General features: G+C 31.9%; 1 protein-coding gene across 1 annotated transcript in view; it reads right to left on the bottom strand.

Moving 5' to 3' along the window:
* The window catches only part of LOC114334564 (venom carboxylesterase-6), a 675,899-nt gene that overhangs the window by 559,909 nt on the left and 89,923 nt on the right, over positions 1–26,067 (bottom strand). The window contains exon 9 of the mRNA XM_050643822.1: positions 4,522–4,651. Within this exon, the coding sequence (XP_050499779.1) occupies positions 4,522–4,651 (130 nt within the window). The remainder of the gene's footprint in view (positions 1–4,521; positions 4,652–26,067) is intronic.

Below are 26,067 nucleotides of genomic sequence, written 5' to 3' on the forward strand. Positions count from 1 at the left end.
CATGGAAGATTTTAGGGACTTTCGGCCCTCGGTAATAATATTATCTCTCATTCCGCGTTTAAATTTTTTAAAAATACTTATTAGTTTTCTCAGGATTCCAAAAAAAATGAATGCATCCAAATAGCATTCGACCAATATTTTGAGTATATCCCTTTAAAGAAACTGTGCAAAGGGTAGTGAACAGTGCAGTGAAGAGATTTGAGGCTCAGGAGACTGAAACCCGGAAGCCCTGAAGGAGGCATCAGACAAGAGAAGATTTAAATGCTATACCGTATTTAAAATAAACGCAATGTTCGCCTATACATATTCCCATTTTTATCTTTTGTTAAATATTGCTAATAAAACATATACTGCGAGGCATAAGTTAGTGATACAGAAAATTATGCTCATTTCACAGTTGATTTTTCGTGCACAGATTAACGGATCCACCTAATTTTTTTAATTATTGTATATATTTCTTTAGTATTCACACAGTTGTGTAAAGGTTTACTCAAACTTCTTTTTTGTACTTATAGCTGGTGAAAGATAAGAAATGTTTTTCTTATGTTAAGTTATGTTAAGTTTGAGGCACAAGGAACAGATTCAAATGTGAGTATGCATCGGAATCGTTTTGTAGTCTTACGTTTTGTGAACAGTTTGTTTTTTGAATGTCCGTGATATCTTTTGAAACAAAGAAAATAGACGGTTTTTTTAGATATGTTTACACCGAAACAAAAGATTGAGACATCTTGCAGAGAGGAAAAGGTACAAAGGGTATACATCGAAATTATGTTGTAGTCTCATATTTTGTAAACATTTTATTTTTTTAATTTCTCTGACATCCTTAATAACAAAGAAACTAAACGGCATGCGATACGTGAGGCAATGTCTTATCATACCACTAATATGAAATAATTTCCTATATATAGTGCGAAAGGAACAGATTGTTCAAAGAAAACCAATACGTGTAATGTTCCACTTACTATTTAAACAGCCTCCATGTAGACACCAAATCCGTACTTACTCTCAATGAAATTCCACTTCAAAACATCCCAGAGCGTCCATTAAACAATATCATCTATAGTCGTCTATCGTCTCTGTCCTAATCTAGGACAGTGTCTTACTAATTCTAAGGACCCTATTCATTATATGAATCGTAGTGGGGTCTATAAATTACAATGCTCTGATTGTGATGCCACATACTACATACATAGGTAGAACTTGTAGATCACTAGCTTCTCGTTCCCTAGAACACATCAAAAGAGAGAACACTCCCACTTTCTCACAACATCTTAAACAACAAAAACACACTCTCAACATCCCAGAAGACGTCTCCTTGTTACATAACATTCCTCAGAAAGACTACCTAAAATTGGACCTGTATGAGGACCTAGAAATAGTCAACGAGAAACAAAATAGCCCTAATTGCGTCAACCGTCATGTATCGTTTAGTCGAGACTTGATTCCATTACATCGCCAACTTTTCTCATAGTCAAGATATCCACTATTCATCTATTCCTCTTTACATATCCATCTTCATTTACACTTCGACTCTTAACCACATTTTCGATAAGTGATACCTATAACTTATCACACTCATTTAAACCTCATTCACAGTCTAATTTTCTGTAACAGACCAATCCACCAATATCAACTTACATCCCTTCTTTCATCACTACTTCTTTTTCCTTTCTTACACACCAATAACCTTATATCCTTCCTGTCCCATCATTGCAAAAAAAATTTCATCTCCAGATACTTTGATGTCGGGTCTCTGGATGTCTCAGTCTCCTCATTAATACTTTTCTTATTTATATTCACATCTAGTAATACATATTTCTTTAGCCAAACTAAACATCCATATCATCTTTTATCTATTTTGTTGGATGCTTCTATTAATAAATAACACCAAATAGCTCATAACATCAGCTTACCCAATAATATAATTTTCCATCTAATGTAATGATAATTGCCTACCCTAAAAAAAGTATTAATTCACTTCTTTTTGATACTATAATTTAACTTTCATCCATCATACTTATTAAGGGTAAATTTAATTTTAATCTAGCTCAGAAAGCCACTGCGCATCCGCTAGAAAAAATATTCTGATTCGGATTTTTTGCACAATCTTACTCAAAAAGGACTTCTTTTAACAAATTTGCATGTTGCCAGGAATGCCAGGACCAAAAGGTGGTCAAAAATTTTTTAAACTTTTTTTTTGTTTTTTTCCTAAAATTATTTTTTTTGCATGGAAAAAAGTTTTTTTTTTAGGTTTTTGGGATCATTCCAAACAGAAAAGGTCTTTAGTGTTTTTTCTCTAAAAATGATAGTTTTTGACATATAAGCGATTAAAAATTGAAAAATTGCGAAATCGGCCATTTATAACCCTAAAAAACTATGTGAAAAACTGAAAATTTGAATGTTGCCAAGGTAGGTAAATATTCTTTAAACATCGATTGATGAAATCCCAAAGAGTTTTTTGAAATACAATATTCAAAACTCCTTTGTTTTTTAATTGCTAATTAAGCGTGCGCGACACTATTTTCCACCGACAGTATGGTGCAAATGAAAGGAATAAATTCGTTATTTCGTAAACCGGCGACTTTAAGGAAAAATCCCGAAACAGGTCGATTTTTATTTTTAAGTTGTGATATTGTGGCATATATGGTATACTAGCGACGTCATCCGTCTGGGCGTGATGATTATTTTTCTATCTATTTTTCTAATCGATTATTTTTTTAAATCAGAATAGGGGTCGTGTGGTAGCTCATTTGAAAGGTTCTTCAATTCTCTATTCCGTAATGTAAACATTTACATAATTATTTATACTTTCTACTTCTTTTTTTGTCAAATAATTTAATTTAATATTTTTTGGACACGCTGTATAAATAATTATATAAATGTTTATATTACTGAATAGAGAATTGAAGAACCTTTCAAATGAGCTAGCACACGACCCCTATTCTTATTTAAAAAAATCATCGATTACGTCATCACGTCCATATGGATGACGTCACTAGTATGCCATATATTCCACAATATCATAACTTAAAAATAAAAATCGACCTGTTTCGGGATTTTTCCTTAAAGTCGCCGGTTTACGAAATAACGAATTTATTCCTTTCATTTGCACCATACTGTCGGTGGAAAATAGTTATCTATTAATTTTTTTCACCTTTGTCAAAATTTAACCTCACGTTTGTTTTACTTATAGAGTTATATACTCCATTTATTTTACTTACCGTTGCACGTCATCCGCGTCATAGCCAGAGACGTTACATGATACCAACACGAAATATTCTTTTTTAGGATCACTTTGCCGAGTACACTGGCGTTACAGCCACTAGGCATATTTTATTATATACGCGTAGAAATAATATTTAAAGATTTCTGTTAATGTTAACTTAAAGAAATACACAATAATACGTTTCATTTAATTTGTATAAATGGATTATAAAGCGTTTTTATGAAGCACATTTGTTCGGAATACAATGTAACTATAATCGAACGAAGGTGATATTTTGGCATAAATTGGTAATATTTATTTGACAGTTGCGGTGATGACACTTCATATTTGTTTATATTCTTTACTATAAGTATTTGTTTCATTATATTTACTGTTTTTATTATGTACTTTAACGTATGATTATAACTTAATTCTTGTTTTCTATTTCTAACGTTTTTATTTATTTACATTGAATATTAATTTGTTTTGCTGTATAATCCACTTCCGCAAAAATTGTGTGATGTATTTGATTTAAAATGAATTCAAGAATTTTTTGTAATTGGGCAACAATGTCAACTTAGATCTCTAACGTAAATAATGACGTGCAACGGTAAGTAAATTAGACGGACTGTACTTATTTTAGGTGATAACATTGATGATGGAATATTGAGTTCGAAAGCGTTTTGTGATACAGCCCTTTTTAGGGATTTTAAATACATATACTTTTTACAAAATAAGGTTTTTTATTTTTTATATCGTCTATCTTAGGTTGCGCTGTGCATATCGCTTAACTGGTCGACAAATAATTCTTATAGGTATCGACCAGAACTGTTCACGTTATGTGCCTTTCTTTTTTTAAGGTTTTGGTAACTGTTATTTTTTATTCTTAATTTAGTTTTGTTTCAGTTAAAACATATGGTTAAGAGTAAAACCATACTACATATATGCTTTGTTTCTAAAGATGTCAGGGATATTTAAAAAGCAAAATGTTTACAAAACGTAAGTCTATAATACGATTTCAATATATACCCACACTTGTACCTTGTCCTCCGACAGGGTGTCTCAAACTTAACATAAGAAAAATATTTCTGTTCTTCCACCCGGTATAAGTTCAAAAAAAATTTGAGTAAACATGTGCTCAGCTGTGTAAATACCAAATAAAAACTAAAATAATAAAAATAATTAGGGGAATCCGTTAATCTGCGCGCGAAACAATCAACTATGAAAACGAGCATAATTTTAACTATAATCCCTACCTTATGCCTCCAAGTATAGACGAAAGTCGTATTTAGTCGTTAGTTTGAGTACCTACATACCTTCGATGTATTTCTTCTTCCCTCCTAATTTACCGTCATAAGAAAATTGGAAGAAATATACATCGCTGAACTTTGATTGCAGTTCACCAAGACGAATGCAGGGTCTGTTAAATGACATGTCACTGAAATACTAAAACAAAATACGATTAGATAATTCTATAGTAGATAATTTTAAGAACTTCTTACTGTACAAAAAGTACAATAAATCAATAATAACACTGGAGAACAATTTAAATAAAGTTTCTCTTGAGTTTGATTTTTAAGCTGTCTTACAGATATTCAGGCAGGCTGGTTTCAAAACTGTAATTAATTTTTCTCTACAAAGTCTTTTCTCTAGCTTACAATCTAGCATGGACCGTAGGAAGAACCAGGGACGTAACAGAGGCCCCCGCAGCATGCAGTTTGCGGATGGCCCCAGTACGTCAGGGGCCCCATCTTGTCGTCTAATATATGTAAAAATGTATTATTGTTATATTTTGCGCATACATACGCAACGTTTTTTAAGCAATGCCCACTATTGAAAATGAAGTTGTCCATCAGATAGATACAATGTATATTCGCTGATAGTAGTGCACGAAGAAAGTTGTTCATCTCATAGAATAATAATATATTATAATGTAGTCGTTTATTAATTTTCTTTCTATTTTATTTTATACCAATAAAGATAAAAAATGTAAGTTGTCATAAACAGTGCATGAATACGCTAATAGCCCAGTAAATGACCGTTTTGGATAGTGTTGCCCAAAATCGGTCTTGGTCTTGCAGTCTTGGTCTTGTTCTTGCATTTTCGCAAGACCAAGACCAAGAACAAGACCGCTTTATTTTAGCAAGACCAAGACCAAGACTGACCGTGCAAGACTTGAGCAAGAACAAGACTAAGCCTGCAAGACTCTTGCGTCTTGCAGTTAGGATTGAGTGTCGTTTTAGGGAATATACAGTGCGTCCATAAAGAAACGCATAAATTCATTCTTTCGTAAACCGGCGACTTTAAGGAAAAATCCCGACACAGGTCGATTTTTATTTTTAATTTTCGATTTCTTAGCATATATATATATCATACGAGTGACGTCATCCATCTGGGCGTGATGACGTAATCGATGATTTTTTTTAATGAGAATAGGGGCCATATGACAGCTTATTTGAAAGGGTATTAAATTCTCTATTCCATGATATAAACATTAACATAATTATTTATACAAGGTGTTCAAAAAACATTTTATTAATTAAAATAATTTAGACAAAAAGAAGAATGTATGTAATTTATCTAATTCAAAATACGTTTTAATGTTGTCAGAAAACAGGAAAAATGTTTATTTGACAAATAAATATTGTTTTTCGCTTAAATTCAATGTTACAGCTTTCACCCACCTGCCTCTTGCCAGTTTGAATATTTCGTTTAAGCGAAAATCAATGTTTATTTTTCAAATAATTTTTTTTCCGTTTTCTGACAGTAGTAAAACGCATTTTGAATTAAAGAAATTACACACATTGTTCTTTTTGTCTCAATCATTTTAATTAAAAAAATGTTTTTTGGAACATCCTGTATAAATAATTATGTTAATGTTTACATTAGTGAATAGAGAATTGAATACCCTTTCAAATGAGCTATCACACGACCCCTATTCTCATTTAAAAAAATCATCGATTGCGTCATTACGCCCAGACGAATGACGTCACTAGTATGATATATATTCCGAAAAATCGTAATTTAAAAATAAAAATCGACCTGTTTCAGGATTTTTCCTTAAAGTCGCCGGTTTACGAAATAACGAATTTATGCCTTACTTTATGGACGCACTGTAGTAGTTCGGGTATATGCTTAGAGACTATGAGATGCAAAAAAGGTAAAAAAAATTTGGAAAATTGGACTTATGCGCATTATGAACAATACAATAAGCATACATAGCGAATCAAAATATACATTAAAAGACCACGTGACATATTTATTTGACACGTACTCAGAGGTCATAATAAATTTGTACAATTTAAAAATAAAATATTTTATAATACATTCTTTCTTATATATAGCAGACGACGCCTTCGCTCTGAAATTCGTTGTAATTGTGTAGATTTTGAGAATAGGTCCTTTCATAAAATAACCTTGTGTTTTGACGCCGACAGTAATAAATATCTTTTGAAACTTGTTATGATGTCACCAAAGCTGATATAATACGACAGCCACTTAATTGTTTTTCCTTATCAGTTTAAAGACTAAAGACTATCGTAGGTATATAAACTTTTTGCAGAGTGTGCAATTATATCAATGGGTTAAACAAAATACCATTCTAGACAAATATTCTTTAATACAGTCAAGTTTATGCCATTTATTGGATTGTTTGTGTTGTAACCATGCTTTAGCACATGTAAGGTCATTAAATGCAAATGTTTATTAAGAAACAAACTGACTCCCATGGGACATCGTAGATAGCTATAGGCAGGGATAGTTTAGATCGTGGGTTCAAACCCCACCCGATGTGAATTGTTTATACATTTATGAATTTGGTTGGTTTTGTAACTAAAGGCAACAGAATCATGAAAATTGGAACGAAGGGGTTTTAAAGAGTGATCTATTTAATGAAAATATTTTCATCTATTTCCTACTTCCGGTTATACCGGAAGTTGCTTATAACTTCATTTTTTTGAATGGGACACCCTGTATATTTTTACCTATATTTTTAAATTCTCCTCGATGTCTTCGTTGTTAAAATGTTTTGTAATATTATATAGGGGAGTTTAAAAGAGAATTAATTACATTTTTTTTCTTAATTTCGCAAGCAATATTCACACCCTGTAGAATTGTAGTAGTTTGACATCCAAAACTATATTTATGTTCAGATGATTTTTAATATAATCTACTATTGTTAAGAATTGTTAGTATACCCCATTCCACGAATATACGACTCTCTTGGATTATTGCGAAAACGAATATTTTACTGGAGTAATTATTGGAGTAAATATTAGAGCAAAATACTTTCGTACTTCTTATGTTGCATACTAAAATATTCGTCGTCGCGATAATACAAAACAGTCGTATATTCGTGGAATACGAATACACCATATAGCTAAATTTTTAATTTTAGAATACAGGGTTGGTCTAAACTTGGAATGAGTATTTCCTGAGTTTGCTTAATTGGAGCACCCTGTATTTTAGTATTGTAATGATATAATATGGTAATTTTTTATTTCTTAAGCATTTCCTATACCTAACTGCTTTAGTTTGTGAGTTATCGGTGATTCAAGCCAAATATTATTTGCAACAAAAAATATGTGAAATTTTATTAGGTTAGCCGTGAACATAAAATGTTCGCAAATAATTCAATAGGAAATAATTTTTCGGAAATAGATACATATTAATCTAGAGTCTAGAAGTCTAGACTGATCCAAAAAATTACCAATAATTGTTGAGCTATTAAAATACCTACGTAGTTAAGATTGTTAGTGCGATTAACAATTAAGCACAAATTAAAGCAGTTAGGTATAGAGAATGCTTAAGAAATAAAAAGTACCATAAAACATCATTTCATTACAATACTAAAATACAGGGTGTTCCATTTAACAAAACTCAGAAAATATTCATTCCGAGTTTCGACCAACCCTGTATACCAAATTCAACATTTAGCTACACTAATAATTTTTAACAATAGTAGACTATATTAAAAATGATTTGAACATAAATAAAGTTTTTGATGTCAAATAACCAATTCTACAGGGTGTGAAAACTGCTACGAAATTAATAAGAAAACGTAATTATCTTTTAAACTACCCTATATAATATTACAAAACCTCATATTTCAGAAAGAAGACATGGAAGAGAATTCAGAAATGTAATAATATACAGGGTGTTCCATTAAAAAAAAACGAAGTTATTAGCAACTTCCGGTATAACTGAAAGTAGGAAATAGATAAAATAAGGGAAAATGAAAATGTAGTATGTCAAAGTGTGTAAATAATTTTATTTCCTTAGCTGAGCGCTTTCGACATAAACGTCATCATCGGAGCTAATGGTCAAATACTAAAAAAGTACCGCTACATAGAGGTGTAAAAAAGTGCATCTTAGGAATGTACATTTGATTTTTAAATTTTGAATGCTAACTTAGTCCTCCGTACAACAGCAAACAGCAATTCATTCAAGTGTGTACAAACTTATCAGTCTTTCAACTAATAGATAAAATATTTTCATTAAATAGACCACTCTTCAAAACACTACATTCCAATTTTCATGATTCTGTTGTCTTTAGTTCTGGAGATATTTTTAATAGGAAAGTTTATCTGCCTCACCCTGTATGTTAAGTCAAGCTGAAAATGTACCTATACTGTTACGTTGTTCTAAGATCTAAAGTAACGATTAATAAATAGTAATATGCTAGTGGGCAACTGCGAGACTTGCAAGACTCTTGCTGCAAGACCAAGACCAAGACCAAGACCGGGAGTGCAATACCAAGACCAAGACCAAGACCAGGTGTATTGGTGCAAGACCAAGACCAAGACTCTTTAAGTCTCGTCTTGGTCTTGCATTTGGGCAACACTAGTTTTGGAGTGTATTAATTATCAGCGTCACGACGTATTTGCTTAGCAATTTGGATTTAGATTCAACTTATCCTCCACTTCAAAGTTGGAGTTGTGCCGTTGGTTGCTTTTACTTGAAATGAATAAATTGACTAATTATAAGCAACTTTTGTTCTATAGAGCTTCCTTATCTAAGTCACTACTTTTCAAGTGACGCGAGTGAAAATGTTTAATTTTCAACAAAAAAAACACGTATTCAGGCGGTTTTGCAAACAACTCAAAGAATAAGTATTTTATCGAGTTAAATATTATCTAAACAATATTTTTAACAAAAATTTAAGTAGCTTATAAAAAACAAAAAACATGGTGTACCTATTCATGAAGTCTATCGACATAGTAATAGACCAATCAAGTTAGTAAAAAATAAGCCGTTTTTCGACATAACTGAAAAGACGAGGTTTGACAGTTGAAATGTGTAGTATGAGATATTACAAAAAGGCTACCATCTTGGGATTCATCAATTTTTTAGTGGAACATTTTTTAAATAAACCATCAAAACGTCAAACTTAGTTTTTTGCTCATAACTTAAAAACTTGTTTATTTATAAATTTGACGTCCACAGGTAACTTTTTCAGAAAAAAAAGATACATCGAATGAGATACACCAAATTAAAATCGGTTAATAAACAAAAAAGTTATTGCAAAACGGACGACAAAATCACTGTTTTTGAATATTGTTAATAACAATTTTATTGTTTATTAAAATATGTTTAAATATACCTAAACTTGAGGGCATTATGGTGTTTGAATGGTTTGCAAAAAATGGTCCAGATCTGTTAAATAGTTTTTGCAAAATTTAATTTGTTTATAAAATTTTTTGAAAAACGAGCTAAGTTCTGAGGCTAGTCCAGTTAATATGGCTGAATGTATCTCAATAATCAGGGACTCATTTCCTTCGTTAAGATGTATACTAATACCTTATGAAAAAAAAGGTAAAAAAATTACATGTACGTACACAAAATTATTTGTTAATAAATAGCAGTTTTTAAGCTCATAAACAATTACAATAATTTCGTAGAAATTAGATCAAATTAAATGGCAATAAAAAATATTGAAAGCTAATTAAAATACACAACTTCTAAAAAAATTTTTAGGTTCTACGACCCTTGGGGTCTGAGATAGCCCCTTTTTTGAAAAAATCACTGTTACGTTAATTAACAACAGTAAGATCTGAAATTAACCAATCTTTTATAAGAAAAGTCAAAGTTTTTAACAAAGTTTTTTGCAAGAAAAAATGTTAAAAATTGTTTAAACAGTATTGTTATAAAGAAAGGGTATTTTGCGTTCCGACTAAAGTAAAAAAAAAATGATGGGCGCAGCCGAATGAGAATAAATTCGCGGACTAGCATTCGCTAGCGCTGGACCGTTGCAGCCCATTTTTAACATTGACAGTATACCGGATTTGAAGCTTAATATTATATTTATATATTTTGGTAGAAACTTGAATTTTATGAATATTATTATGTTGCACATTTATTTAGTAAAATTATATTTTAAATAAATAAATTTAAAAAATAACAATAAAAAGGCCACAAAGTCAAAATATGCAACAGAAAAAAAGTTACGCGACCTTATAGACGAGTGGTACGTGGTACTCCAAAAAAAAAACGCTCATTTCTCGAGATATCAACCACGGTGTGGTGAATGGCTAATTTTGGTGTTACTTTATACTTTTTATGGGGCTGAAAACGAAAATGAGTTTTATTTTGAATTTTAGGTAGGGAAACATTGTCAAAATCGCAATTTTACCCTAAAAATAAAAAAAAATGAAATCACGTTTTTCTTAAAATTAAAAGTTACACCACTTTTTTTCTATAAAACGTTTTGTTCTCTGTACTCTAGATTTTAACTTAAAATTAATTAAACAGCTAAATTTCAAATTTTGTTACTCAACTTTTGCGATTAAACTTTGCAATTCAAGAATTTGCACCTTTTACTTTAAACAATTTATAACTTTCTTTATGGCAAGACAGAAATATTGAAGCAGGTCCCATTGTCTTCAGAAAGGTGAGAAATATATACTATAAAAACATCAGAAAAAAATATTACAATGGAACAGAGTTGTAGCAAATTAAACTAAAAAAAAACGTGATTTTTTTTTAATTTTTAGGGTAAAGTTGCGATTTTGATAATGTTCCCCCACGTAAAATTCAAAACAACCCTAATTTTAGGGTATGGTATTTTAGGGTCAAAAATATAAAGTATGACAAAAATTAGTATCAGTATCTCGAGAAATAAGCTTTTTTTTGAGGTGTGCCGCTCGTCTATAAAGTCACATAACATTTTTCCTATTGCATATTTTAAATTAAATTTTTTTGGAAAACTTCTTCATAAATTATATTTTATTTCTCTGTTAATTAAAATTATAAACTAAAAAGTTTGTCACTCAACTTTTTTAAGTAAACATGAAACTAACGAAATCTGACGACAAAATGTTTAAAAATTAACAACTTCTCTTTTAACGTGTTGAGTCATTTTGGACAAATCTCATTGTTATCTAAATGCTTCAAAGATAACACAGTAAAATTTTCAAAAGGAAATATTTACAGCGACCAAAAATACAGTGAGTTAAAATTGAAAAATCATCAAAATTGATTTTTCGCATTTTTGCATAAAATTTGATTTTTGAAGATGTTCCACTAATTCTAGAAAAAAATTAACTCCATATTCGGATTCATAGACCTCGAAAACATAAGGAATGACGAAAATTTGTCATTCACCTTAAAGTGGATTTTTGTGGTCGGGATAACGTAATTTTAATAGTTGCTGCCGCATGCCGGTCGCCAACCGCGCTCACTATTCAGTCTGTCGACTACGCTCGCTATGTTTTACTTTAGTCGGAACGCCAAATACTCTGTGTTTATAACACTCCTATTTAAACAATTTTTAACATTTTTTCTTACTAAAAACTTTGTTAAAAACTTTGACGTTTCTTATAAAAGATTGGTTAATTTCAGATCTTAGTGTTGTTAATTAACGTAACAGTGATTTTTCAAAAAAAGGGGCTATCTCAGACCCCAAGGGTCGTAGGACCTAAAAATTTTTTTTAGAAGTTGTGTATTTTAACCAGATTTCAATATTTTTTATTGCCATTTAATTTGATCTAATTTCTACGAAATTATTGTAATTGTTTATAAGCTTAAAAACTGCTATTTATTAACAAATAAATTTTGTGTACGTACATGTAATTTTTTTTACCTTTTTTTTTCATAAGGTATTAGTATACATCTTAACGAAGGAAATAAGTCCCTGATTATTGAGATACATTCATCCATATTAACTGGACTAGCCTCAGAACTTATCTCGTTTTTCAAAAAATTTTATAAACAAATTCAATTTTACGAAAGCTGTTTAACAGATCTTGACCATTTTTTGCACACCATTCAAACACCATAGTGCCCTTAATTTTGGGTATATTAAAACGTATTTTAACAAACAATAAAATTGTTATTAACTATATTTAAAAACAGTGATTTTGTCATCCGGTTTGCAATAACTTTTTTGTTTATTAACCGATTTTTATTTAGCGTATCTCATTCGATGTATCCTTTTTTCTGAGAAAGTTACCTGTGGACGTCAAATTCCTAAATAAACAAGTTTTTAAGTTATGAGTAAAAAACTAAGTTTGACGTCTTGATTGTTTATTTAAAAAATGTTCCACTAAAAGATTGATGAATCCAAAGATGGTAGTCTTTTTGTAATATCTCATACTACACATTTCAACTGTCAAACCTCGTCTTTTCCGTTATGTCTAGTAAAAACCTAACTTGATTGGCCTATAAATGGAAAATTCTAGCTCAGGAAAAATTGTTCTTATTCGTTAAATTTCAAATTGAATATTTCCACGTGAGATAACCAGCAAATAAAGCACTCTTCGGGGAAAACTCATTGAAACTTTTTTTAATGTTTAGAAAGAGCTGTATTTTTATTTTTTAGAGCATTTTTGTAGCATTTTATAGCAAACTTCTAGCATCAAAACTAAGCGAGTTACGCTCAAAATAAATTTGACCCCTTTTTTGCCAAAAAAAAAAACGTGAAAATCTCCCCCTAAGTTGGATCGGTTCAAAGTTCTTATTTATGAAAAAAATTGGTTTTATAGTAAAAAAATTTTTTAATTTAGAAAAATGCCCTTTTTTCAAAATACCTAACTTAAAAAGTATTAGCAAAAGCGGCTCCACAGGGCCCCCTCCTCGAGAATTTAAAATATTATAAATTGAAATATTTGCAGTTCAAATGCTTTTTATTTCAAACACATATCCCGCTTGCTACGAGAAAAATGTTTTTAGCTTTGTGCTGAACGGTAGTAAAGGTTTCAAAGAGTAAATAAATGTAGGTTTTGGTTTTATTTTGTTTTTTTGTAAGACAAAAATTTGTTACGGTATGCAAAATTTGCATACACTCGTAATTAGCGACTCGTTAGAGCGCTTTCAAATAAAACACATTCAAAAATAAGCACTTTGAACCGGTGAAAACTACAGGCCATATAAAAAAAGTTAAGTAATTTGTAAAGCGGTAATGATTAGTTTCATTTGCGGTATTTGCTAAAAAAGGCTTTAACTGTGTTTTGAGCGTAGCTCGCTTAGTTTAGATGATAGAAATTTTTATAAAAAGTAAAAATACCTAAAACTTTTTTTAAAAACTTTAAAAGTTTTAAGGAGTTTTCCCCAAAAAGTGCTTCATTTTTTGGTTATTTCACGTTGCAATATTCGATTTGGAGTTTGAAGAATAAGAACAATTTTTCATGAACTACAAATTTACATTTACTTGGTGGATATACTTCATTTTTGTATAATCTACATTTTTGCTACTTACTTATACTAAATTTACAATCAAGATGCATTAGAAATAAAGAAACCAAGACACTTTAAATGCTACTAGGAGCAGTCCTGAATTATAATTTACAATGTATAAAATATACATTGTAAATCCCAAATCATGATTTTCAAAGTTTATACAATGTAGATAAATTATGATTCGGGAGTGATCCTAGTAGCACTTAACGTGTCTTGGTTTGTTTATTTTAACTGCATCTTTATTGTAAATTTAGTATAAGAATACTTACTTTTTGAGTTATTTGCCAAAAACCGTCTAAAAACGCGTTTTTTTTTTGTTAAAAAATGTTAAACATTTTCACTCGTATGAAGTAACTCGAAAAGTATTGACTGGACCACTTCGGTGGTGACATTGAAAATTACACGGTATCGCCATATTTGACGTTCATTTACTGGGCTATAACACATATAAGTATTTGTTAAACTTGTCGCATTTAGTAATTTTTTAAAGGGGACCCCATTTCAAATTCTGCGGGGAGGGGGCAAGACGAATTTTGTTACGCCACTGGGAAGAACTATTGCTCTCCTAATGACTGACACTAACCTTATCCGACAGACAAAATTTGATCAGAAAGAGTTAAACGATTTAGTACGAGATTTAGGGCTACCCAAAAAAACTTCAGAGGTCTTAGCACCAAGGCTGCATCAGAGAAAGTTACTTGAAGAATAGGCTAAGGTATCCTATTTTCAATCAAGTAAAATATATTAAACTTTCTGCATTTCTGCATTTCTACATTATACATTTGAAGGGATAGGGGATTGGTATTAGTCTAAGAGCTAGTGAACCCTCCGACTAACGGTCGTCCTGTAAGGCTAGAAATTTTTCTAGTGATAATTCATAGCACACCAAGGCTAAAAACTATGACCTGTCAGGCATCAGCGGTGCACGTGTATCTACCAGGTGAATCGAAAAGTGCAAATTTGGGGGGTAAAATAAACTTTCTCCTGTAAGGTTTAAATTTAAGTATGTGTTTGAGTAAGTCATTTAGAAGAAATGTGTACAATAACAGGCGATTCTGAAGAGCATAAGACCTTGCCAGGCGAGGGGAAAGATTAGGGGTTTTTCCTAAAATTATTCTTTTTACATCGAAAGGTCTTTAGTGATTTTTCTCTTAAGTTAATAGTTTTTGTTATATAAGCGACTGAAAATTTTGAAAATTGCGAAATCGGCCATTTTTAACTCTAAATCGGACATTTATCTAAAAATTTCAAAGTTGCCAAGGTAGGTATATATTCTTTAAACATTGATTGATGAAATTCCAAAGAGTTTTTTGCAATACAATATCGGAAACGCCTTTGTTTTTTAATTGCTAATCAAGCGGGCGCGACACTGTAGTATAAGTGAGAACGTTTGAGTTTGCATAAATTCATTATCTCGAGAATGGGCAAATTTAAAGAGAAATCCTGAGACAGGTCGATTTTTATTTTTAAATTAGGACTTTTTGGCGTATATATAATACTAGTGACGTCATCCATCTGAGCGTGATGACGTAATCGATGATTTTTTTTAATGAGAGTAGGGGTTGTGAGATAGCTCATTTCAAAGGTTATTTCATTCTCTATTCACTAATATAAGCATTAACATAATTATTTATACAGAGTGTACAAATTTTTTTTTTAATTAAATTAACTTTGATACCGTTTGACAAATAGAAGAAAAAATTTTTTTGTGCACCCTGTATAAATAATTAAGTTATTGTTTATATTACTGAATAGAGAATTAAATAACCTTTCAAATGAGCTATCACACAACCCCTACTCTCATTTAAAAAAATCATCGATTACGTCATCACGCCCAGATGGATAACGTCACTAGTATTATATATATATGCCAAAAAGTTCTAATTCAAAAATAAAAATCGACCTGTCTGAGTATTTCTCTTGAAATTTGCCCATTCTCGAGATAATGAATTTATGCAAACTCAAACGTCCTCACTTATCCTACAGTGTCGCGCCCGCTTGATTAGCAATTAAAAAAAACAAAGGGGTTTTCGATATTTTATTGCAAAAAAGTCTTCGGGATTTCATCAATCAATGTTTAAAGAATATCTACGTACCTTGACAATATTGAAATTTTTAGATAAATGCCCGATTTAGGGTTAAAAATGGCCGATTTCGCAATTTTCAAAATTTTCAATCGCTTATATAACAAAAACTATTAACTTAAGAGAAAAATCACCGAAGACCTTTTCAGTTTGGAATGATTCAAAAAACCTAAAAAAAGTTTGTTCGATGCACAAAGAATAATTTTAGGAAAAACCCCTAATCTTTCCCCTCGCCTGGCAAGGTTTTATGCTCTTCAGAATCGCCTGTCATTGTACACATTTCTTCTAAACGACTCACTCAAACACATACTTAAATTTAAACCTTACAGGAGAAAGTTTATTTTACCCCCTAAATTTGCACTTTTCGATTCACCTGGTAGATACACGTGCACCGCTGATGCCAGCCAGGTCATGGTTTTTAGCCCTGGTGTGCTATGAATTATCACTAGAAAAATTTCTAGCCTTACAAGACGACCGTTAGTCGGAGGGTTCACTAGCTCTTAGACTATATATTGCCATGATCATCATTATCCAGCTTTCTGCCTCCAAAATTGAACATAGGACACCCCTAATTTCTTTCAGTTCTGTCGGTCTTGGGCTTACAGCCCACAGCTATCCGTACCTTATTGGAGGCTGCTCTGAAAAGATGTATTGAGCTGCAACTATACCACTCTCTTAAGTTTCTCAGCCAGGAACTTCTTCTACTACCTATGGATTTTTCCCCTTAATTTTGCCCTGCATTATGAGCCTTAATATGTTATATTTCGCACCTCTGGTAATGTGCATCCTCTGCATCGTTCTATAGCACCACATCTCAAATGCTTCCAACTTCTTTATGTTGTCTACTTTTAGTCCCCAGCTTTTCATTCCATACAACAAAGTCGAGAACACGTAGCATCTTAAGGATCTTATCTTTATCTCCAGAGGAAGCTCTCGATTAACATTCTTTTCATTTTTATAAATGCGTTCCTTGCAATTTCGATGCGTGTCATGATTTCTCTACCTTGGTCATTGTTTTCATTTTCCCAGGTTCCCAGATGATATTTGTAGTTATTCATTCTTTCTACTTGTTTTCCCTCGATATCTAGCCTTTCTACTCTGTGTATTACTTAGTAGGGTAGGCCGATTTGTATACGAAATTCAAAAATATTTTAATTTCAGATTTTGCAATCCAAATAAACATGTGGAGTAGGAAAACAATTTTTTTTTGTAAAAATAAATTTTTTCATATTTTGCTGTTTTGAACTGCCACAAGGTCACTAACATTTTGAATTCAAAAATATTTTAATTTCAGATTTTGCAATCCAAAAAAACATGTGAAGTAGGAAAACAATTTTTTTTGTAAAAATAATTTTTTTCATATTTTGCTGTTTTGAACTGCCACAAGGTCACTAAAATTTTGAATTTAAAATTTTACTAGTGTTACAACTTGCATATCCGAAAATGTTATAATACATAGAATGAAACAAATGTTAATGATTCATGTTTTTATTTTTAATATTTTAACTGCCACAACGTAATTTACATTAATATTTAAAAAAAAAACATTAAATCATTAAAAATAAATTTTATGCTTAAATTAAACAAACAAACAACTGTTCTTACAACTTATAATCTTTTTTTGACCTAAAAGAAGGCATAATTCGGTGTGATTCCAGTTTGGTTCTGATCAAACCATCTCTGCTATCAGCACCACAAACTTTTCACAAGTTTAATCATGCGTTCAACGGTTTGCGTGTGAGACGGATATAACTTAAGCTCCGATAACAGTGCTGATGTCTCCGGATTAACCACAATTTCCTGTAAAGTTTCATTAGAACTTCCAATTGTTAATGGTGGTTCAGTTAAGGGTATTGTACTCCAATTTATGATATCGATATAATTCATAGCGTTCATATTAAGAACAGGTGGTACCTCAAATGTTCGTAGTCGCTGGTTTAAGTTACTTGTTCGAGCTTTAAAAATACGGCGCACAGCAAGCTCTCTAATATGTTTTCTTGGATCTCCTAACATTCCAAGTAGCATATTTTCTGGATGTGCAAAAAAACTATTTCGCAATAGAACTGGATCAATTACATCCTTTAGGGGTTGTGGTAAATACCTAGATAACTGAATCATTTTCCAAAAACTAAAGGCTCCATGTAGGCAGGACGGTCTGGCTTTTATAAGGAACCATACTGGAGCATACACTTTTAAAATAAAGGTTGCTAAGGTAATCAAATTATCTGATGGAACCACAGTGGAAACATATAAACGTAGTATACGGTTAGCCAATGTTAACCAGCGGGAATGCACTATTTTACCAGGGCACCGTTTAGAAAGTTTGTTGTCAATACTTCCCTCTGAGATTGCAACACACATGTCAAGAAGATATTGTTGATCTGTACTTAAATCAGACCTATCCACATTCTCCTGTACATATGATTCAATTACACTGAACTTAACAACAGGTTGATTTTCACATCCAATGAGTGCTTGTCCTATAGGTCCGTTGAAGTGACGAGGTCCAGTTGTACTACCATCAAGGAAATCCATAAGGTGTCGCAAAGGTAATTCATTACAGTGCAGCTGGCAAATAAGCCACTGCAACGGGCGATTTAAATGTTTTTCTAATTGCACAATAACACCATTGAATTTTCCAACATTAACATTCGTCCCATCACACCCTATTACTCTTAAGACATCTGTGAATACGTCAGAGTCATCAAAATATTTTAAAATGCTTTTTAAAATGTTCACAGCAGTACCAGAATTAGGAGTAACATGCGCCAGATAAGTCAACTCAGGCATTTTTAAGATTGTAACATGTTCTTCTCGAATTAACTTTCGACGATTATCTTCCATTTTTAACGTATTATCCTTGCGACCATCGAAAAAAAAAAGCCACGAACTGTGAAGAATCGTCCATTTCAAGAAGGGCACGTTTTTTTGTTCTAGCACGACGAATTTTGTTCTTATCTATAATGTTGCTATTATCTTCCATATATATATTTATAATACCGACGTCTTGTAGTACTGCTGAAGCGACTGCAGCACCAGCTTGATCAGAAATACCAAAACGATCGAGTGTTCTTGCAAGCACAGTAATTGTACAGGTAATTGTACAGGCAATTGTAACACATTATAGGAAGCTAATGATTTTTGCTGCACAGTAGAAGTTTCTGCAGAACTGATCGATTCATGTGTAAGTGTTTCCGTCGCTATTCTTTTCTGCCGAGATCGATTTTTCGGTAAGTGAACAACATTCTCATTTAATTGTTTTTGAATTTGCAATAAATTCCTCTCCTCTCGGTTCTGTAACTTTTTGGACATTGTTATATCTATGGCACCAATTACCATTCGTCTTTGAGTTCTTTGGTCTTCTAAAAATGGTCGTTCGGCTGCTGGCACTTTAAATACTTTATCGCAAGAACAATTATTTAAATCTAGACATTTACAAGCAGCCACATCAAATAGAACTTTGTATTGTGTTCTGAAATCATTTACCTGTTTTTTTATAACTTGCAAGACCACTGCGTTGTTTATAAGGTTTTAGTAAATTTCTAATTTTAAGACAATAACTTGTTATTCGCTTTATAATACTGCACTGCTGAACGGTTGGAATTGAAGCACGACTCCAAATTTCCTGAATTTTCTTTGCTACAATTTGACTTGTCTCAGTTGCGGTTTGTTGTGGATTTGTTGCAATCGGTTTTAATTCATGTTCAAGATAGTTGAAGTAAGTGTTCATATCTTCATATGTTGGTAAAACTGTTTCGTTTATATTATTGGACGCTCCAAATATAGGACACTTTAACTCACTTCTGGTGTTACGCGCCATTTTATCGGTAAACATAAACATATAAACAAACTTATATTACGACGTAAAAGATCAAGAGATACGACGACTAATACGACTGTATTCCGTGGTTGTTAGTCGAAAACTGATTCATTCCCAAATGAGAGAATACCTCTTTGTCTCAAATCGATAAAACATTACGATCGGTCCGAAAACATCGGACAGCCAAGTCAGTGGCGTCACTTCACGTAATGATCGCCTAATTTAGTTTTAACATAATGTCCTTGTGGCAGTTGAAATATTAAAAATATACAAAAACTTTATTGTAAAAAAACTTTTAGTTTTAATTATTTAACAATGTGATAAAATGCAAAATTTAATATTTTTAATATAAAAATTTAGATTTTTGACATTTATGTGGCAGTTCAAAATAATTTTTTTTATTAATATTTAATATAAAAATTTTTGTTTTTATACACTTCAACTTTTTTTCAATTGCATTTTACCATTTTAGTAATTTCGAAAAATCGGCCCACCCTATTACTTAGCAATAATCATTTTTTTTATACACTGCATTTTTACAATCTACAGTAGGAAAAATGAAAGAATACCCATGAACGAACATATAAAACACGCTGTATTTTTCTTTCACCGTGTCACACAAAAAATTGGCCAGCGCAGATACATGTAATAATTATTATTACATGTACTTGCGCTGGGCAATTTTCTTTGTGACACGGTGACAGGAAAATACAGCGTGTTTTATATGTTCGTTCATGGATATGCTTTCATTTTTCCGACTGTACTCTATATACAAAGTAATAAGTAAGTACAGTTACGATCATTGAATAGTTTACAGGCTTACGTATCTAAGTATTAGTTTTTTGAAGGTAGATTAAATGTAAGACCAAATACTTACGATGTCGGGATAGTATCACGAGGTTTTTTCCTGGTTTTCCCTCGTGATTTACTATGGAATCTCTAACGCGAGAATTTTACTGTCATCATTGCATTTGGTTGTCTTTTTAAAGACAGATCACATGCTATGATTTTTTGCGACGGATATTCTTGAGTTGGGATTGATTTCATGTAATCGAATGAACTATCTTTTAGTAAAGTCGTCCCAGGAACGCAACTCATAAATATTGGCGATATCATTTTAAAGTCTTCTACTTTAAGATGTATAATATACGTCTGAATTGCCAATATAAATGAGTCAGATTAAATAAATTATTAGAAAAATTTTTTTACTTAGCAACAACATGTTTGTTTTATTTTAATAGTATTTTGTATTTTGACAACGAAACCCGATTTGGGCTTCGAAACGTTAATAAATTCATTTTTTAGTAAAATTGTGGCTTATTTCCCATAAAAAAATACGTAACTTACGTATCTAGGAGCCGATTTTTTTACCTCGTTTAAACGCACCTTTTACGTCAAAGTGACGTTACCAGTGGCGTACCTAGAATAGATGGATTAAAATTAAAAGATCAAAACATTATAAATATATTTTACAAAATTTAACAAAAATGCCAAGGGCCATTGGTTGCCGAGGCATTAAGCTAAATAAAAAAATAACAAAATGGGAAGTATACAAAGAAGTTTTTTTGGAGGAGTTTGATATCGTTTTATTTTATTTTTCAACACGCGAAATTTTTGACAAGTATTGACTATGAAATTTTTTGACTTTGACATTTATCAGATCCGTACGACACTGCAATTTTACAGTATTACAATATAAAAATTAAGGTGTAAACTATTCAGTGATCGTAACTGTAAGTCAATTAACATGAGTTAGGTACCGTCCAGTGACGGTTCTCTAAGCATTATTGCAATATATTTTCTTCAGTCTTCTTTCAGCAAGTGGTTGGGTGAATAAATTATTTATCAATTCGTTGGTGTGGTCAGTGGTGCGATTTTTATATTTTATTGAATGATTCTTTATTAAGTCCTTGATAAGTGGGATGTCCAGATCATTGTGAAGTGTCTGGTTGGATACGTACCATGAAGCTTTACTTATCATACGGAGTACTTTGGACAGGAATGTTTGGAGTATCTTTGTTTGTAAGTACAGATTTGTACAGAGGCAGCTTCTTTTCAAGAGATAACTGAGACATATTGTTAAATAGCCAGTTCATATTTTTTAGTTTAAGATCTAATTGTTTACGTTTAGTTTTAATTTGCGTTTTCCATATGAGTTTTTCATCCAGATGCAATCCCAAGTATTTGACAACTGGTTTGATGGGAATCGGAGTATTATTTATATAATCATGAACGTGGTTTTCTTAACGTTAATTCGCAGTCCATATTTTATACTGACTTGATGTAATTTATTTGCTAATCATTGCAGTGCTTCTAGAGCCTTAAGCTAGAGCTTCTAAAGCCTTTGTTGTTCCCTAAAACCTAGAAATTGTTTTTCTGTTAATGTTATAATTTCATTCAGTTTGTTTGTTATCACTTTTGTTGTCAATTTCATTGTTGTGTTCAGTAAGTAAATTCCTTTGTAATTCCCCGGGTCCGATTTGCCTCCTTTTTTGAATAGAGGTATTAGGATGCTTGATTTCCATTCTTGTGGTGACCTGTTTTGTTCTATATAATTTTTTGTATTACTTAGTTTTAATAGTTATTTAGTCAGATCTTGCCCTCCATACTTTAGGAGTTCGTTTTATATTCTGTCCTCTGCTGGAGATTTTTAATTTTATTTTACCTAAATGCTATTTTTTAACTTTCTTAATGCTTCCGTTACCATGCTATTTATTCCATGTGTTTTATGTACTCTTTCGGACTTGGACACTGGTGTCTGATACCAGTGTCCGCCACCGTACAAAGCGTTGTTTTAAATGAAGGACTACAGAGGAGCCATTTTTGAGTGACTGGCTGATTTTAGTGGCTCATGCTTTGCTGCAATGGCAGCTAATCTGGAAAGCTCAACGTAGGTGGCGCTTGTGTAGTTGGAGGTCACGTCAACTTACGTCAACTATTCAAATCAATGTTTTAATTTGAGTCTTTGAATTTAATTTGAGAGAATAAAATGCCTCAATGTTGTGCTGTGCCTTTGTGCTTATCAAGAACATCAGGATACAGGTTCCCAAAGATATTCTGATAAGAAGAAAGTGGATTGTAGCAATAAGACGGGATAAATATATGCCGACAATAAATGCACGTATTTGCAATAAACATTTTGTTGAAACAGATCAGTGCCGTTTTATCCATTGGGCGCTTGGGGCGGGCGCCCAGGGGCCCGGGTGATCGTATGGACCCTTCCTTTTATTAATAACAAATTAAAGTCCGCTAAATAATCGAGGACCATATTTTTTTAAATAGAGAAAAAGACTACGAAATACCTGCGATTTCGATATGGTCTGATTTTAAGACTGATAAATAAGAACTGTGACAACTTTTAAACCAAAGAGCGATTCCTTATAAAATTGTAAAAAAAATGTATGAAGCTGGAGACGAAGCTTATTATAGAAGATTAAATGAAAGCAACTCTTATAGAGTAAAACCCAATGGAGACAAAGAGAAGTGTTAAAGCTGTTTATTGTTAACCATGCAAATTATTTTCAATTGAAAAAAATAGTTTAACTGATTTTGGATAGGTATATTTTACCCCTGGAAATATTTGAATAGTTTACTCAAATCTCACGAAGAAAGTAAATTTCATCTGAACTCTATGGTTACATTAATAACAAGATCATCAGTTGGAGTTAGATGGATCATCAGTTAAATTGGAGTTATAGACGCTGGCTTGAAAGAGCAAGTAGAACGCGAAGCTGACTATTGAGTAAAGGTCCTAAGAAGAGTTGTTGTCACCATTAAATTACTTGCTTCTCAAGGACTAGCTTTTCGTTGACCCCATGAGAATTTAACGAGTCGCCATAAGGGAAATTACTTAAGTTTTCTTGTATACTTTGCTTTTGACAACTGCTTAGCTCAGCATTTGCAGCAGAATACGAATAAAGAAAAAGGTTCAGTTAGCTATCTGTCTGATCAAACTTGCAATGAATTCCTGGAAGCGATGAAAACCAAACATGTAGAAACTTTTGACGCTGTAAATGGTTTACTTAAAAACTACGGATCCATCACACATATTTTTCCAGTTAAGCAATAATAGAGACAAAAAATCAGCAGTTAAAAGTGTAGCCAAGGCACTGCATAATAAAATGGATACCTTTGAGACAGGTTAACTTAGATACTCTATTGACACTGATTTGGGCAAGGATTTTAAAACGAGTGAATGCAACAAGCAAAACGTTAGAAACTGTGGACTTGAACTTGTCAATTGGAGTAGAATTACTGACATTTGAGCTTTGTTGGAGACGTAAGAAATAATTTAAGCGAAATTAAACTAGAAGCCAAAAATATTTTTTTGTGAAGGCATTAATCTCAAACATATTCTATAGAATTGGCTTTAAAAAAACAAAAGAAAAAACATTTTTCGATGAAGCAGTTGAAAGTGAAACAATTTTAAAGGGGCAAGAGATATTCAGAATTGAAGTACCTATTTAACGTTATATGCCACAATATTTCTCAAGATCTTTTAAAGAGAATATAATGCTACAAAGATGTTACATCACCTGTTAGATATTTTTTTACCCTAAAGAAAGGAGAAGTCAAAAAATGAATTAATATTTTATGCGAGGAATATAAAAAAGATGTTGATGAAACCAAAGAGAACTTGCATAATGAAATTATTCATTTTATAACGTTATGCCAAAATTTGAATAAACATTTGAAAATTTGGTGTCATCCAGGATGTAAAGGCAAATTTTGCCAATTTTTAACTTTACTGCAAGTTTATTTGACGATACCAATTTCTAATGCGTCAGGCGAGCGGTCTTTTTTGGCTTTAAAAAGAATAAAGATACATATTATATTGAAGGTCAAAGGCTCAAGAAAACCTAGACGTATTATCACTATCGTATTATAAATAATGAAGAAGTGGAGCAACTGAATTTTGATAGTATTAATATGGCAGTTTGCTAATGACTAGTCAAGAAAAAAATTGAGCTAATTTTTGTCTTATATATTTTTTAGAATATGTTTTTTTGTTTGTCATGTGTTGTTCTGTAGAACTTTCTGTTTTTTTAAATATTTTTAAATGTATTTTTTGGAATATTTTTTACGTTTGCTATTTTTCTCGTTTGTTTTAAAGATTTTTTTAAAATTTTTAAAAAGGTATGGGTTTTACAATAAACGTTTATAGTTAATGCAGGTTAATGCATGTGTTTTTTTTTAAGACAACGAATAGCAATGAAGGGGGCCCCTAAATCTCTAGTGCCAAGGGCCCGAAGTTAAGTTAAACCGGCACTGAAACAGATTGCGTATTGCCCCTGGATTCAAATGTAAAAAATCGAATACTTCACTATAAAACTCAGATCAACATAAATATTTTTTATTTGGTGTGAGCTATAGAAATAAAATATTAAGACAATGATTAATATAGCTTACCCTTCGATACGGGCTTCCTTTTTTCCAGTAACTCTCGCATTCCAGCAAAAAGAATATCGAAACAAAATGGAAGAACTGAAACTTATTAATGAAAAGGCGCTTCAAGATATTAACCAATTACGATATGAATTAAAGATCTCCAACGAAAGAATACAAAAATTAGAAAGAGATGGAAGAGGGAAAATATTGTGATTCAAGGACTGCAGATTGACACCGATCAACCACTCTTTCTAGGGAATGAGGTAGAAAAATTCATAGAAAAGGAAATGCGAGTAAAAGTAAACGTCAATGAAGGAAGAAAGCTGGGAGACAAACTATATTTGGTAGAGATGGATAGCAAGACAGAAAAGACCAAAGTAATGCAAAAAAATGAAACTCAAACAACCGAGAGAAAGAATATTACCTACATAAATGATGATCTGACGAAGGGCGGAAAGGGAAATAATGGCCAAAATAAGAAGAATTGCTAAGGAAGAGAAAATCAAAGGAAATAGCACAAAACAGGGTAACAAAGACTGACAATAAACAATGAATTATGGAAATGAAAAAAAAGGAGCAGCTGGAAAGAAGAGAGGAAGACATAGCAAAATACTAGAATTGAATGCAGAATTAGGAGACCCAACAATGATGACCCGGCAAAGAAAACGGAAACGAAAATGGAAAAATAATTAACGAGATAATGACAACAAAGGAGAACTAGCTAAAATAGCGACGTGGAATATAAGAGGATCATCCAAGAAAGGAAAACTGAAGCATCTAGTAAACGAAGCCAAAAAATATAAATTTGATCTTGTGGCAACAAGAGACTAAGAAACTGGGACAGGGCAGTTAGGAGATAGATATGGCTATATAAACAGTGGAGGTTGTTAAAGGGC

The sequence above is a fragment of the Diabrotica virgifera genome, chromosome 2, assembly GCF_917563875.1.
Source record: "Diabrotica virgifera virgifera chromosome 2, PGI_DIABVI_V3a".
In the NCBI taxonomy this organism is placed as follows: Eukaryota; Metazoa; Arthropoda; class Insecta; order Coleoptera; family Chrysomelidae; genus Diabrotica; species Diabrotica virgifera.